The sequence below is a fragment of the Drosophila santomea genome, chromosome 2R (assembly GCF_016746245.2).
Source record: "Drosophila santomea strain STO CAGO 1482 chromosome 2R, Prin_Dsan_1.1, whole genome shotgun sequence".
In the NCBI taxonomy this organism is placed as follows: Eukaryota; Metazoa; Arthropoda; class Insecta; order Diptera; family Drosophilidae; genus Drosophila; species Drosophila santomea.
This window is the reverse complement of record NC_053017.2, coordinates 20,606,748-20,622,799: the sequence shown is the minus strand read 5'-3', so window position 1 is coordinate 20,622,799 and position 16,052 is coordinate 20,606,748. Positions and strand designations below refer to the sequence as shown.

Sequence of the window (16,052 nt, the reverse complement as noted above, 5' to 3'; positions counted from 1 at the left end):
GCAGGTATAATATAAAAATTACAAATTACTGGGTCTCAACTGGAGGCGAGACGGCAAACAAGGCCAAATTGATCCCTGGCCGACATGCGGTAATAATAATTTCGTGCCAATTAATCAGCGTTAAATCAGAGCGTCAACATCCCCACCTGCTCCGCAATTTCCTCGCCTTTTTGCTCTTGAAGATTTCCTGTTTTTTTTTTTACAAATTGGCCGCCAAAGAGAATCGAATAATTGGCATTCGCATTCTGCGTAAACGACAGTCAATTGGGAGTAAGGTCACACTGACCAAAAATGCATTTTTTTTCTGATTGTAGAATAACTTGGCCACTCTAATCCTTTTTCCTACCGACGTCAACGAAGGAAGTCACGTGCTGTTCTTGAACTTTTGGTACTAATTTCTTACCGCTGGTAAGTTGGCCAAAAGAAACTTTTTAGCGTGGGCTCATATTTCGCCGTTTAGGAATGAAATCACAGGCTCAGAAAAAGAATGCCCCCAAGGCCAAATCAAAGGCTCCAGAGCCGGCGAAGAAAGCCCAAGCTAAGGTGGCTCCCGTAGAAAGCGCCACTGCATCCGCGGCTCCGCCTTTGTCCTCGAAAAAGGTGGCCAAAGCTCCGGCCGTGGCTCTGAAGAATCTCGAGTTGGCCAAGAAGGAAACGGCCAAGAAGACCAGCGAAACTGCTGACCAGAAGCCAAAGAAAGCTCAGACTGCTCCTCGCAAGAACTCGAGCCAAGTGCCGGACCCAGTTGCTCCTGCGATGGCCACCAAAAAGAGATCGGCGCATGCTACACGTGGCAACGCGGTCAAAGCCACGGGTGCTGCCGCCAAAAGGGCAGCCCCGGTCCAGGAAGAGCCCAAGGAGCAGGCTTCCACGGAACCCAAAGCAGACAAAAGCGAAGTGCCAGCAACCAAAGTGGCAAAGGCCACCAAAAGTGTCGGAAAGAGCAGCGCTGCTCCGGCGACCCAGAAACCGAAGCCAAAGCGGGCCAAGAATGTGCTGCGTGGAAAAAGGTCCAAGAAGAAGATATTGCAGCGTTTTGTCATCGACTGCGCATGCGTGGTCGAGGACTTGATTCTGGATGTCTCCGACTTCGAGAAGTACTTGAAGACGCACATCAAGATCAATAACAAGGTCAACCAGCTGAAGGACCAGGTCACCTTCGAGCGGGCCAAGAACTCCTCGCTGATCATCCACTCCGGCGTGCACTTCTCCAAGCGCTACTTCAAGTACCTGGCCAAGCGGTATCTGAAGAAGCACAGTCTGCGCGATTGGGTGCGAGTGGTGTCCACTGCTAAGGACACCTTCGCCATGCGCTACTTCAAGATCCAGGGCAAGGACGATGACGACGACGTCGAGGACAACGACAGGGAAACCTTTGTCTAAACCAAAGAGCTGTACAAATGTGTAAACTTCTTAAATTTGTCAGTATACTTCTGTTAAATCGCCGCTTGAAGTTTCACTAGTTCTGCATGCTTTCCCTACAACTTTTGCAAATGTATTTTGAACACAAGATATTCAACCATGAAATATCAATAAAAAAAATATGTATTCCCGACTGAAGACCCTCTTCCCTTTTGAAGCTCTAGAGTTCCCTTGAAGAACTTAAACATTTTATTGTAGGGGCAGGTAGGAAGGAGCGCTCCTCAAGCGATCCGACTTAAACTTGGACGCTTGACATCTCGGAGAGGGCCTCGAGTGGCATTCGTCATGTTTTGATTGGGAGGAGCCAGTCTTGTGTTCTTTAGCTTTTTACGCTTTTGTAAATACCTTAAATTGCCCCATTCGATGGGATTGTGGACTGTGTTCGATGCCAGGCGGCTTAATTGCTTCGCTGTGGGTCTGCCAATTGACCAAAACCATGGTGATCAGGGAGGAGGAGGGTGCTCCTCCACTGTCAGCAGTTGGCCTGGCCGTAGGTGGTCCATAACGAGCTAATGAAATGCGAATCCAGCCAAAATGCGGACAGCCAGCCGAGTAGTGAGTCAGGCCAGGCAGCTGTCAAAATCGAAATCAACCTGAGCACTTGCAGGTTCGTTTCTTTTCCACTCTTGGCCTGGCCCAAAGAACACAAAGGCTGGGCTGGCAAAATATTCACGACTGCCGTGGAGGGGAATATACAAAGCGAAAAAGAAAATAAACATAAACGTCATGCAAATCGTATGGTAATTGCTGTCATCGCCGACTCTTGTCAAAACGGGTTGAAGTGTTTTGTAAATGCCAGAAAAAATTAAATTCCAGACATGCAGACGAGTACCAATAATAATAATAATGTAATAAGGGGCTTGTGATCCGCACGCGATTATTATTTTGTCAAATGGCAAAACAGAGAGGGGACAGCCTCTGACAAAAGCCAAGTTGTAATTGGTAATTGGAAAAAACCCGACAGCCAATGATGATTTAAGTTGACTAACACCCATAGTTGATAGAGTTCTTTGTCTGGGCTTGACAAATAAAAAATACTTTAGCACCTGTTAATTAGCATTAATGCTATTTTATTTAATTAATCGTGCACTTTTTATGAAGAGCCCCTTTTTTATGCAGAATGTATAGTATTGAAAAGTAAATATGTAAATAGCTGGCAGTAAAGCACGTATTAATTTTGAACACCTGTCAGTGCCTTATTAATTGGAAAGCAAATCCCTTTTGACGTGGAATGTGAACCCTGTTCCCAGTGGCAATCAAGTTGGCTTTTAATTGTGCGTCAAACATTCAGATCCAGAAACGCGTAGCACTGAACTCGATCCTGGTAGGTTAATCCCTGCTCCTGCTCCTGCTCCTGCTTAGGCTAATTAACACATCGATTACATCGTTGCGCGGTCAGTGTAGCTTACAATTGATGGGCTCGTTAAAGTGTCTACCATGAAGTGGCCTTCTGGTCTTGACCACGCCAACTGGTTGGGTCTATTTTTAGGGCCAGTCCCCCGCGCGGAGGAGCAGGTGCGACTGCCCATAGATGAGTTTCTTGGCCAATGCCAACCAGTTGGCATCATCATCATCACCGCCAACTGAAGATTGCCATCTGAAGATCGCCATTCAGTGGTGGTGACAGATGGCCTCGGGCTGCCAATATCGCTTACTGCCACACAATGGATAGCCACGCTTTTGGCCACACAAGCGTTGACAATTTGTTGGCCTTAATCTACTTGAGCAAATATTGCTTCTTAACGCCACTTGAGATATTTGTACCCAGCTCAACTTTATTTTATGCCTCCCAAGCCGAGATATCACTAACAACCTTCACGGAATCTTTGCAGCTCATTTGACTGGCACTTTTCTGCTCGAACGCTTGCGGGAATCTATTTCAGAATGTTGGAAGGCGAAAGGTGATTTCATGTTTTGGAATCATGTATTGTGTGATCTATAAGCTATTGATTCCCACAGTTCTCATATCGAAGGCAGCATGGTGGGTCTAACGAGTAGCCACGGCGTCATATTGGCCACCAACTCGAAGGACTACGAAATATATCTTCTAGATGACCGCATTTAGTAAGACTCGTATATCAATTGCATTCTCTTGAAATAATGTTTGTATACTTGACAGCTGCTGCGCCCCTCGTGCCGGCATCGGTCGGAGAATAGTTCTGGAAGTGAGTGCCCAGGTGGATCACCTGACCAGAGATCGCGGCCAGAAGATGACCGTGTCCCGGGTGCGGGACATGTTGTGCGGCAAGTACGAGTGCGTCGATGCCGCGGATGTCCTGCTAGCTGGCCAGGACAACATGGGTCTCCACCTATACAGTTTGCAAGAGCGTGGCGCCTCCCGCAGGGTGATATATGCCGCAAAGGGCAGGGACTCGGAGGACATTGTGTCCTTCCTGACGCACAACTGGAAGGAGTCGCTGAACCTCAACGAGGCCGAACAGCTGGCCAGGAAATCCCTGAAGTGGGAGCACTCGGAAATGTGCACCATCTACAGGGCTAGGGAGATCGAGGATCAAGATGCCATCATGGACTTCGATGCGGACGACATGTCCTCCCAATCGCCGAACAGCATTTTCTAGATTCACTCACTATCCCGATCTAGTTGTTAATCGTATCATTTCGACTCACGTTGATATAAATGAATGGTGGATGCTCCAATGCCTGCCCTGTAATTAGCCGCATTTCTCAGCGTTTTGCTAGTTGGCCGGGAATAGATTAGCCGCTCCTCCCACTGGAAGCACAAGTGATTTATACTCCGCCGACCTGGCCCTTGGATAATTAATAATGATTAAAAGCTGGCGCCCATCAGCTCAGAGTCCTTGTACGCGCTATTCGCATGAATATATAGCTCTATATAGATCTCCACTAACCAGATCCGCTCGTCTGCCTCCGGGGAAACGGGAACGGGAAGGGGAACGGGAACGGGAAAAGCTGACGTCCAGCTGTGCGGATTAACTTGAATTTATATGTTGTGGCTGCATTTGAATAATTTCATATTCGAGCTGGCAATCGGGATCTCTATCTTCCACGGCACGGCACGCCACGCCCCCTTCCTTTACTTCCCTACCGCCCCCATCTCCTCCTGTGTGCTGAGCTGTGCGTGACCAGGCTTCATTTTATCCTCATTGGCTCCTCCGGCCAGTTGTGTGGTCTCGCTCCATTGACAGCTCTTGGGTGGCATTATGCTGTCTGCTCCGGATTTTCACTTTTATGGCCTGCAAACCGACAGTTGCTAATTGATTTCCACGTAGATTGGACTGCTAGTTAATCGGCTGCTCGTCGGGTTAAACGCACTTAAAAGCGATATGATTTATGTAGGAACTCTTATGTGTGATATTGAGCAGGATTAGCAGCTTACTTAGTAACTTTACTTACTTTTACTTGCCAGTAGGCGCGCTTATCTCATCAAAGCTCAACCAGCTGAAATCTGAAACTGCTGCACAATTTCATAAATTTCCGTTTCTTCTCTTCCAGTTGATAAGCAAATATTTCGCCAACACTTCAATCTCTGTCCCGCATTTATTTATTTCGTACCCGAATTCGAAAGTGTCTGGCGAAAATAAAATGTCAATGGCCAGGCGATAAGAAACGAGAGGAACAAGGCGCAAAATCAAACATCAAATATTCCCAATAAATTAAATGCGGCCAGTTCCGAGAAGGACCCATCCTCACTTTTTTTTCATTCCTGATTTTTTTTTTTGCATTCAATAATAATTCACTTTCGATGCGGCCAAAAGTTGCGAGGTAGCTGGCGGGGCAGCTCTGAATGCGGAATCGAGTTGGTGCTACCTTCTGATATCTTTATTTACCTCACCCCAGTACACAAAATAAAAAGGCTGACAAAAAAAAAAAAAACCGAGAGAGGTGCAGAAAATGCAGGCAGTGTCACCTTTCGGCGGCTCGAAGTGGAAATATATTTATGTGGCATGCGAGTTGCAAGGTGTGACAACATGGAAATTTATCTGCACCATCTCTGCAGCACCTTTATCTCCTGACCCCCACCTCCACCACATCCGCATCCAACACCACCTCCTCCACCTGAACTCCAGGGCTACCGCCAGTGGATTTATATGGGATTCGAGTCGGGATTGCCATCTTAATGCGACATTAAGTCGGCGGAATCTGGGTGTTTGGCCCGGGCAAATATGAGGTGCGTTATGTACACAGTGGGGATTATCTATGGGTACACGTGTTGCACATGCAACTCATGGGTAAGTAAGTGCTGCAGAGGTGCTGATCCAGAAGGAGACTAGGTGCTCTATTTGGATATGAGTGCAGAAGTAGACACAACCAAAACATATCACAGATTTATAAAAAAAAAGAGCTTCAATCAAGCCATTTAATTATTTGAGCGGATGGCCATAAAAACAATGTTTGCAAGTTCAACGTTTTTTTCCAACACTTTCTTGTCAACTGTCTGTGCATAATTGTGCTTTTTCAGCGCTGCTGCTGCTGCTGTTGCTGTTGCATTGGCAACTTTAACGAAATTGGACATGCAACATAAAGTAATTTATTTTTAATTAATTTATAAATGCAGCCACATCAAAAATGGCCACCAATATACAAACAGGAGGCGGGAGACAAGAGGCTAGAGGATCGCGAATTAAGCCCCGAGTCGTAAATAATTTTTATATCTCGCATTCCTTTATAGATTTTCATTTTTTTGCGCGTTTAATTTCAGCTTTATTTTATTTTTATCTGCACCTCTCTCTCTCGCTCTCCCTCTTTGCCGCATGCAACAAGCGGCACGAAGTGAGTGTCGCTGACAGCACGTCATCAGCACTTTGGGCGCAGGATGGTAAGGAGGGTGAGGGGGTTGCGGCGCCCGATTGGCCACGCCCAGTTATATCGGTGGGCGTGTGCGATGGCAGCAATTTCATTAAAATTTACTGCACACTGCAGCGGCGAAAAAATTGTTGCGGTCAATTAACGTCAGCAACGCGTTGCCAACGCTGCGGCGGCATAAGTCCTGCAGAACCCCCTCTTCCCCCATATGGAAGCCCCCCGCTTTTCCGCCCTTTTTCCACGGATTTTCCCCACTCCCCCCTGTGCTCATTAACGGCCGCCGTCCACATGCGATTTTATTCGCATTTCGCATCTGCATGCGTATGTGCACATACGCGACTTTTTGTTTATTATTGCTGGCGTGAATAAATAAATAAGTTCCATTGACATATGCTCAAATAAATAATAGAGCGCGTTTAAATTATAGTCCGCTGCCTGGGATCCAGGATGCTCCTCGCAGTGCCAGCAGGCAAGGAGCTCCGCAGGACTGTGAGTTATGATCCTGGCGGCGAGACCGCAAGTCCCGCAGAGCCCCATAACAATGAGCCTGCTGGAGTTGGAGTTGGAGTTGGAGCTGGAGCCTGGTGGAGCCTGGAGTCATCGAGCCGCTGACGATGATGATCATTTTTAATTTCGCAGCCAACAAAGGCGCAGCGAATGACAATGGAACAGACTTGCGAGCAGTGAGTGAATAATTGGCTAGCATTACATTTAACAAGAAAATGTTGGACGCCAATAATCTGAAATGTAGGCATAAAATAAGTATTACCACTGCCCAATTTAAAGGCATTTCAGTAAGTAGCTCGCCATGAAATGCTGATATAACCATGACTTTAACTTGGCCTAGAGAAGCCCGGCGACTTAATTGATAAACTTTCCGACTAAACTAATTTGATTCTTACGCAGACTCAATCAGAGCCGCAGAGCAGAACAAGTGAAAAGAATTTAATTAAGCTGCAGAAGCCAGCCAAAATCGAATCGTTTTGGGGATAAATTGGGAGCTCTGGATGGAGATACCATGCGATGCGTGTGTCGGAGCCCCCGGGAAGTTGACCCCAAAAGAGTCTCAGTCTCAGGCAGAAGGCAGAAGGCAACTTATTAGGCCTGCTTGCCAGTGGGCGTGGCAGAATAACACAGACCCTCTCAGCCCAAGAGGAAATTGCAGATGACTCGCCGGACAGGCGAACCGCAAATTAGTTTCGCTGTGGAGCCACTGGGATTCTGGTCGGGATCCCTGGCTCTGGCTACCAGCAATGTCAGCGGAGAACGAGAGCCTGAATAAATATGAAAATATTGTCCAAGTAACCAGTTACCAGCAGCCAAGAAGCCGCATCCAGAGCCCGAGGCGTCTTTCCTGGAAACAGAAAGGGCAACCGGAATAACAATAACAACAATCACCCCCATGACAGGCGGTTCTGAAAAAGGGACCGGCTCACTGAGAGAAAATGGGGGAATTTGGAGCATCACTTTGAAGACAAGCCCATAACAACTAATGCTGATCACTCACCAAGCATTGTGCTTTCTATTTTCTTTATCATAGGTGTGGCTTTTCCAAATCACAGTGTATAGAGCGCTCTTTTCTCTCAGTGCAAGGTTCCACAGACAGCTTCCCTTTCCCTTCGAACTCACTCCAGAAAATTGACGCGAGCCGCGCTCCAAAATCGCTCCAAACGTTGTCATCGTTGTCGGGTTGTCGGGTTGTTGGGTTCTTGGGTCGGTTGTTGCATCTACATCTGCATCTGCATCTCGGCATCGGACGTCCTCCATATGGGCGCACTTGGAGATGCTGGAGATGAGATAAGCTTTCATACTCAGTACTCCTGCCCGCTGCTTTCTGTTCATAAATTATAATTTTATGATCACGAACATATTCGTGGAACACTCGTTGTTTGGCTCATTGTCGCCAGCTCCCAGGGGCGTTAAATATTAAAGTGTCTGGAGATCTGGAGGAACTGGTGAACTGGAGGAACTGGAGAACTGCAGGAACTGGGGGTCTGGAGTGGAGGGAGTGGAGGGAGAGCCTGGATTGGCACTGGAAATTGGCTCTGTTCTGTGGCCTTTGGTCCGTGGAGAGTGTCATCGTTTGTGTTTACACTAATTGAAGAACTCTTCGGCTGGGGCCCTTCAATGTCACGGATGCTCCCAGTTTTCTGCCTTTTTTTCGCTGGATCGTTAACTTGCTTTATGGCCCGCGCTCGGTTTCTAGCCTGAAATTAGTTTGTTTTAGCTTAGCCGCCTTTGAAACGGGGTGGTGGTAATGATAAGTTGTCTGCCACGGTTTTATTGAAGGTCGTAAATCAATTAACTGGCCCTTTCTGGCACTCTTTCTATTCGGGCGACAGCTGAGAATTCGCAGATATTGGCTTGTTTATTATTATGCGCTTCAATTACCAAGCGGAGTGGCAAAAGTTCAAATTTAAGTTGCCACATTCCACAAAAATGGGAAATATTTTCGAAATATTTTCGAAATCACTTGCGACTGCGCCTGAAAGTATGCAACACTTTGAAACCACCGCCTTCATCAGCGATTTTCGATGGTAACTTACACTCGCATTTGTTTTATAATTTTTTTAGTGGGTATTTGCAAGCCGTGTTACTGCTCCCCATTGTTGGCCATGAATTAAACTTTTAAATCACTTTTCGCACATCGCCTGGATGCGAAAATATTTGCATACACGACATCGGGCAACATAACAAACTGGATGTTTGCTTTTAATTGGTTTCCATTTCGTTGCTGTCCGTTTATTTACTATTTGCATTCCCCGCCCAATTTTTTAATTTATACAAACATTTTACTTTGTTAGCTTCAACTAAAAACAAATTCAAATACGTAACATTCCAGCGCGCTGTCATTGAAATATGTGCATCAGTATTTTCATGAGGCATTTATCGATTTTTAAAAGCAGCCCTGCGAGATTTTTCCGCAGAATTCTCATTAAGTGCGAAACGGGTTCAATTTGAGTTTTGCAGCCGCGTAATGAACGTTATGAACGTTATGAACGTTATGCATGCAACAAAGTGAAATTTAATAGTGCAACACTATTCCCAGCATAATTAGTTCTTCCGCGCGATTTTCATATTCAACCGCAGCCGGCTAATGAATTTATTGTGGCCCAAGGAGCAGCCAGCAGCCAGCACCACCATTCACATCCACAACCACATGGAAGTTTGCTCCTCGTTCTTCCCTTTAAAGTTCCGGGTAAGTGATATGGCAACTTGGCGGCCTTCTTTTGTCCTGGCAAGAGTTCCCAATTGGCCAAAAAGCTCCAAGTGCGGAGGCATCAGCAAAGTGACACTCTCGTCGAGATTATCTGGGCAAGTCTTGCAAGTTGGAAGTTGAAAGTTGGTGTCTTAAACTCCACAGAAATTCAAGATTCAAGTTGAAAGTAAATTAGCAAAAGCCCGCGTCAAAATTAGAATTAAAAGCTAAGGCGAAAAGTTTGCCCAAGCAGAAAAGGAAACACCAAATTAGCTTCAGAAAATCTAATTATTTCTGAGTTCTGGATGTGCGCTCTTGCTATTCGAGTGCAGTGCTAGCGAGGATTTTCGCAGTTTTAGGATAAACTAGGAAATTTGAGTTGAGTGTGCATGGCAAAATGAAAGATTACTTTAAGCTTAGATTAAATTTGTTATATTATGTATTTTATATTTTATATGTGTATGTAAAAGTTCTTTACTTATACATATAATACATATTAATACATATTTTTTGAAGCCCTCAAGGTTTTCGAATATTCCCTTGGGGCTTCTTCTGCTGTTTGCCCTGCCATTCAAACTAGCCAAAACGGCTGGGCTGTGTGAATAATTTGTATTCACACTCAAACGAAGTAACCACAATGCTGTCCGCCACTTGGCGATACTTGAGGCACTTTTGAAGCAGTTGCTGCAGCTCTTCAGGTCTTCAGCTCTTAACTAAATACCACATTGCTGTTGATTTTTTCCCCTGCTTGAATATTGTGCAGCAATCGCTATTTATGAGCTGGAAATCTGCGCTGAGCGGTGGTGCTCTGAAATTAATTAAAAACGCCCACATCTTGGCGATAAATCAGGCGACGGCAGCAGCAGCAGCAACCAGAACCGCAGAAGACCGCTCACACACACATGTCACACACACACACACACACACGGAGATCCTTGTGGCATTCGACCCCCGACCACGCCCCCTTGGTCAGGCAGCCCTTTGGGCCGCGTGTTTGCTTAAGTGCCACTAATAACCCATTGTTGGCTTTTGTCCTTGTCGCCGCTGTTTTCGCTGTTCGCCGCTCGTTGTTGTTATTGCAGCTGCTGCTGCCCTGCCACGCCCCCTGCTCCCGCCGCCCCTTTCTCACCGCAACAATCGAACGTTGCGAAACCGAAAGAAATTGCATGTTTTACAGGAAAGGAGGTACATAAAAAAAACAACCAACAACGTCGCCAAACCGAAGAACTTTCAAAAACAAAAGTTTTCCAGTCGCAAACAGCTTATGTGTGTGTAAGTGTGTTCGTGTGCAGCTGGGTGTGCGTGTGTGTTTGTGTGTTGTCGGATTTTGAGTGCTTAAAATTTCAGATTTATTTATGTTTCAGTTTGGCTTTTCGTTATTTTTAATGTTTTTCTTGTTGGCGGAATGTCCAATGCACAGAGAAAAATAATAGGTACATACTTCGCTTGAAATGAAAATGAAAACATTAAGCACACCTTTTTTTGGTAAATATGTATGTAATTATATGCATGTATGTATCAATGGCTTGGCTAGTATTTTCTCTCAGTGCACTGCGAACACAAGCCAAGGGGAATGCGAAATGTGTTTTAAATTAAAGACACAACTTTGGCTGAAATATTTTCGATTTATGCAGATTCCCCCAAAAGCTGACGGCCAACCAACAGACAATCCCCGAGTGCAATAAATATTTGGCGCCAAGTGGCAATTTAAAGGGCAGTCGAACTTGTGGCCCAGTTCTTTAAACTTTAAAACATGTGCGGCTTGCTTTCGCTTAAAATCGAATGTCATGCTAAATGGGTTCAGTTGGTTATTGGTTTTTACTTGTTCCTCGAATTTTATACATATGCGCATATACATTTTCCGCGGAATTCATAAAAGGCGCGAAACAGTATTGCTTGCCTGCTCATAGAGTGAGACAGAAGATGGCCGGCATGAGTGAAAGGGAGATAGTCAGAGATGCAAAGGGGAAATGAGAACTTGAAGCGGTCCTTGTCTTCCAATTGTTTTATTTCTTATTGGAAGAAGTAAAAATACTGAAGATTTCCGATACGAACTTAAAAGTTAAGAAGCCACTATTAATTTTTCCAGTGCACTATCTAGAAGCTTGAGACAATTACAATGTAATTGAATCTCTTCATATATCTCGCTTTCAAACTGACCACTCCAAGAAGTTCCATTCGATCTGGCGGCATTGTACAAATGCAGTGCTAATACCGCTTTTGGCCTGTTAGCGTTGGGAATTATGTGACAACTCTATGTACGTATGTATGGATGTATATTGGGCATGGTGCCTCGGGAGGTCTCGCAGCTCTGCTTTTAACTTGGCCAAGAGCGGCGATAAATAGTCGAGTGTAAATGGATATGGAAGGGGGCTTTCTTCAGCCAAGCAATGAACTAATAAAGGAGAGAAAGAGCTGGAGGTGCTGGAGATGGTGTTATAACGCCGACGCTTTATTAGCCAGACTTTCTTGCTTCCCCGTCTTCTTCTTCTGCCTCATATTATGGCCTTTAGGAGCGTGCGCCGCAAATGCGTTGCCATAAATTTAAAGCTTTGCCAGGAAGGCGACGGCGGGAATAATGTCTATAAAGACATTTACCGGCAGCTCCAATGGCGGCAACGACGGCGACGGCGACGGCGACGGCGGCTCCGCTAATGAAGATCAACGATTCGCGGCTGAGATTCAGACTGCAGGTGGGTGGTTTCGACCACCGCCCACCGCCCCCTGAAAAACGCATTTCTATGCACATCGCGCGAATATTTCATAAATTTCATTCAATTTTTATTAAGCACAAGAAATATGAGCGCCTGTGGTAGGAGAAAAAAAAAAAAAGGGACACAGCAAATCCTGCACCGGAAATCCTCTCATTACGCCAGACTTGTAATTAATCTTTGGAAAATTAAAAGAAAATGGGGCCCAGAAAGGCGGGTGGAAACTTTTGGGCCCATTGCGCGGGTTAAATTTCGTGTACACCTGTTACACTCATCTTTTTCTGGCCGGGATCTGGGATGCCGATCCGGTTTAGGGTCCGGTTAAAAGGGACTTGGCTTAGGATGCCTGCGATTCGCTGGGCTCGGTAAATATTTGCAAATGAGTTTGGAATTAAGCCGGTTTACTGATTTTCGGCCTATCTTCTCCGCTTTCGGATTGTCTAATTAATTCTTGGCTGGTAGTTAGGCAAATTGCCGAGAAGAATCAACAATCCTGAAGTATCAGTAAGATGATTTAAAATATGTAGAATCACTTTTTCTTTTTTTCCAATGATATGTATTGTAAAATCTGCCATAAAAAGCTTTCATTTTCAAACGGAATTTTCCTGATTTTGGGTTGCAAATATTTCGTTGCCTACTTATAGGCGCTATTGATAGAGATTTTAAGTGATTTTGAATGTTGTATAGCTCAACATTTGTTTGCTTAGGGTATCTGACGTTCGCAGTGGTGAAAACAGCATTCCTTGCCATTGGTTATTTATGAGCGGCCGGAGGCATTTGCCGGCTGACATCCTTGGAAATGGACAACAAATCCAGTGGACAGGCTAACAGAAGCTGGCTGCCGCACAGATTGAATGGCCAGAAAGAAAGGAAGGGAACACATAAATTTTTATAATTTTCCTGCTTCTTTTTTTTTATTTTTTGCGATGGCCGCTTTGCGTGTCAGCTCAAGCCAGGCCAATTCCAGTTGTGTAAGCCGAGTCGTGGAGCCGGGTCTCAGACAAGCAGCTGTGTCTTCGGTTGCCTTTCCCATCGGTTTGTTTTCCCTTTTCCGATTTGATTTTTTGCCTATTTTTAAAGTCTTTTTTTACGTATTTTATTTTTTGACGCCTAAGCCAAGAGCGCGGGCGACACTTGAGTGACGCCTTGACTGGCGCCATCTAGCGGCTGCCGGCTGCGCGTGCATAACTTGCGTTTCATTATAATGAGATTATCCCTTTTGCTTGTACAGTGTTACTGCCTCAGTAGCTATCTGCCTCCTGGGATGACAAGGGCGGGGCGGGGAGCGGCAGTGGGAGTGCCACATTTCCATCTTTGGCTCAGAACTGCAACAGCTGCTTGTGTTTTCTTATTTAAATTATTTCTTTCCCTTTTGACGGCTCTTGTTATTCGCATTCGCAATCGCTTTCGCTCCCTTCGTGTCCAGTTTCTGGTTCGGTTTCACGCTCCTTGGCCACTGCAGGATGTCGGGATTATTTGGCCTGGGACTCGGGTCTTGTTTAACTCGAGCAAATAGCTTTTCCCGTGGGCAACTAATTGGAATTGGGCGGGATGAAAGCGAAGTGCCGTCACTTTGAAAAATGTCCTTTAAAACTGCATTCAAAACAACTTGTTTGAAGTGACAGACACAAGGATCACAGGCTTAGCTAAATAAATGTCTGTCGCATTAAGGTGGAAATGGAACTGCTCACTTAAAATAGTTCTAACTGCATACTTTTGACCAACTTAACAGACAGCGATGTGGAAATTCGTTCTTCAGGGCGGAGCTTTCCCTTGTAACCAGCATAACTTGTCATATTTAGCATCCCATCCCACTTAAATTTCCAAAAACCATTTACCATGTTCGAATTATGCAAAAAGATGTTAGGCACGATGTAAAAACGCAAATGACACGAGCTCGTTGTGTGTACATACATAAGTCAATTTATTTATGTTATTTCCTTCAATCATTCGGCATATTTAAATTGATTGGGTCACGCCAAGGCCAAGCCCCACAGCCGAATGAGACTCCAAGCCCAAAAGCTAATGTTGGAAAACCAATTAGAGCCCAAAACAACAATAACGACAAAAATAACATCACAACATCAGCTAACAAGATCAAATCGTGTAATGTGGCTCATTACAACATCGTTTTGTACACACACATATTTTCGTGTGTGGCCCAAAAAAAAGGTGTGAACTTGTGGGGGTTTTCAGTGAGCTTAGAGAGTTCACGCAAAAATGGGCTTAAATGTTGCCATTAGTTATGGGAACAAGCCGTCGGATGAATTTGATTATAAACGGTATGGGAAGTTAACTGATGAGTTTGATTATAAACGGTATGGAAAGTCTCCGTTTTCTCTGCTTTGATTGAATAATAGCTACTTATCTTTGAACTTGTTATTCATCTAAGGTTGCTGGGTACATATATTATTCAAAACGCTGGAGAAGTTGCTTAATTCAATTTATTGCCAGCTGGAATTTATCATACAATTTTTCTATCATACTAAACTGATCAAACTGATCACTAACACTAAGGCTTGTCGTCGGACGGGTGCTGGTGCCGCTTGTTCTGCGGATCGTAGTTGAGGACGTCGAAGGTCAGGATCTTGTAGAAGGACACCGACCAGCCCACGTCGTCCATGCGATGCAGGATCCTACCCGCTTGCGGAAGAGCAGCGGACGTGGACGGAGTCTGGGCGGATTTCATGGGATCCAAGGCCGACTGTATGAAGGGTGTCTGCAGTGGCTTTGCACTGCCAATGGGATCTGGAGTTGTGGGTGCACTGAAAGCGGGGGGATAGCCATTCAAATTGACACCCTTTCTGGCATCTGCCGTGTAGTCTCTTCTGAAGCGGATGAAGATCTCGGCGAAGACAATACGATGCGGAACGGAGACGACTTCTGGCGGTGTCTTGAGCTCGTTGTCCATGCGGCGGATGATCTCACTGACCTCCACCACCTCGGTGGCCGTGTCAAAGTCCTTGGTGTTCCGCAGGCCCACAAAGAGCATGTCGATGAAGGCGTACTTCCGGCCGAAGTTCTGTCGCGTGGCCACCTTCATGGGAATCGCTCGGCGCAGGTGCTCCCGCTCGAACCTGACCAGCTGGAGCCGCGTGTCGTTCCGGGAGAGGAGCATGTCCCGGGTGATCTGCTGGAAGCCCACCGGCGTTGTATACTCGCTGATCTTATCGGCACTCTGATGCCGGATGATGTCCGTCATGACGATCGCCGCCTGCTTGGCGCCCTCCAAGAAGTCCGGCTCGCTGAAGTCCCGGTCCCAGAGCCACTTGAGCTTCCACAGATTGAACTTGGTCACCAGGTACTTCCACGGATTGTGCAGATACACCAGCTTCGGAATGATCTTACGCCGCTCGTGGTGCGCCGCACTGCGCCGATTCCAGTCGTGTATTCCGCGGCGAATCAGCTGTGGATCGCCGGAAAAGTCACCTGAAATGGATCCTAATCCGCATCTGCATCCCGGTGTCCGATGGCTGGGATTTCGCGGTTGGCTATTGCGCGGATGGTGATTGCCGAGCAAGTTCAGTGTGCCATATTTACGTAGAATTTTTGATAGCATCGCGACTCCTAGAATGGGCCACTTTGCATTTTCGTCTCGAACCTTGTGGTCTATGCCCTGGAGAAAAGTAGTTGTGTTTTTGTGGCACTCCTAATTTTGAGCAATTCAGTCACGCGTAACTGACAGCACCGGAATTCGAAAGCATACTAAATTTAATATAACTCCAATCATTGCTCGCAGTCTTTCGCTCTTTAAAGTAACATTTGTAGATGCGGCTACAATCATAATGCAGATTATTTATCAGTGAGCATTTCTAATGCAGATCTCTTTCCAATACTGCATATTTCACTCGAATTTGGACCCGGTTCGTGTGGAAATCTTCTCCCAGCCGAAACGTCCCACGCCAATCTTTGGATCCCAGGTAGCAGCGAACCAA

General features: G+C 45.8%; 3 protein-coding genes across 3 annotated transcripts; 2 read left to right on the top strand and 1 right to left on the bottom strand.

The window, feature by feature from the left end:
* The first annotated feature begins 296 nt into the window (after positions 1-296).
* Positions 297-1,555, top strand: LOC120445343 (60S ribosomal protein L22). The gene is made up of 2 exons (XM_039625680.2): positions 297-408; positions 461-1,555. Exon 2 carries the CDS (start codon positions 463-465, stop codon positions 1,381-1,383), a length of 921 nt encoding a protein of 306 aa, XP_039481614.1. The 5' UTR covers positions 297-408; positions 461-462; the 3' UTR covers positions 1,384-1,555.
* A 1,081-nt stretch (positions 1,556-2,636) lies between these two features.
* On the top strand, positions 2,637-4,103 carry LOC120445589. Its single transcript, XM_039626081.2, has 4 exons — positions 2,637-2,746; positions 3,255-3,323; positions 3,382-3,486; positions 3,542-4,103. Exons 2-4 carry the CDS (start codon positions 3,307-3,309, stop codon positions 3,999-4,001), a joined length of 582 nt encoding a protein of 193 aa, XP_039482015.1. The 5' UTR covers positions 2,637-2,746; positions 3,255-3,306; the 3' UTR covers positions 4,002-4,103.
* A 10,444-nt stretch (positions 4,104-14,547) lies between these two features.
* On the bottom strand, positions 14,548-15,823 carry LOC120446782. The gene has a single exon (XM_039627928.2). It carries the CDS (start codon positions 15,674-15,676, stop codon positions 14,630-14,632), a length of 1,047 nt encoding a protein of 348 aa, XP_039483862.1. The 5' UTR covers positions 15,677-15,823; the 3' UTR covers positions 14,548-14,629.
* Positions 15,824-16,052: the final 229 nt, after the last annotated feature.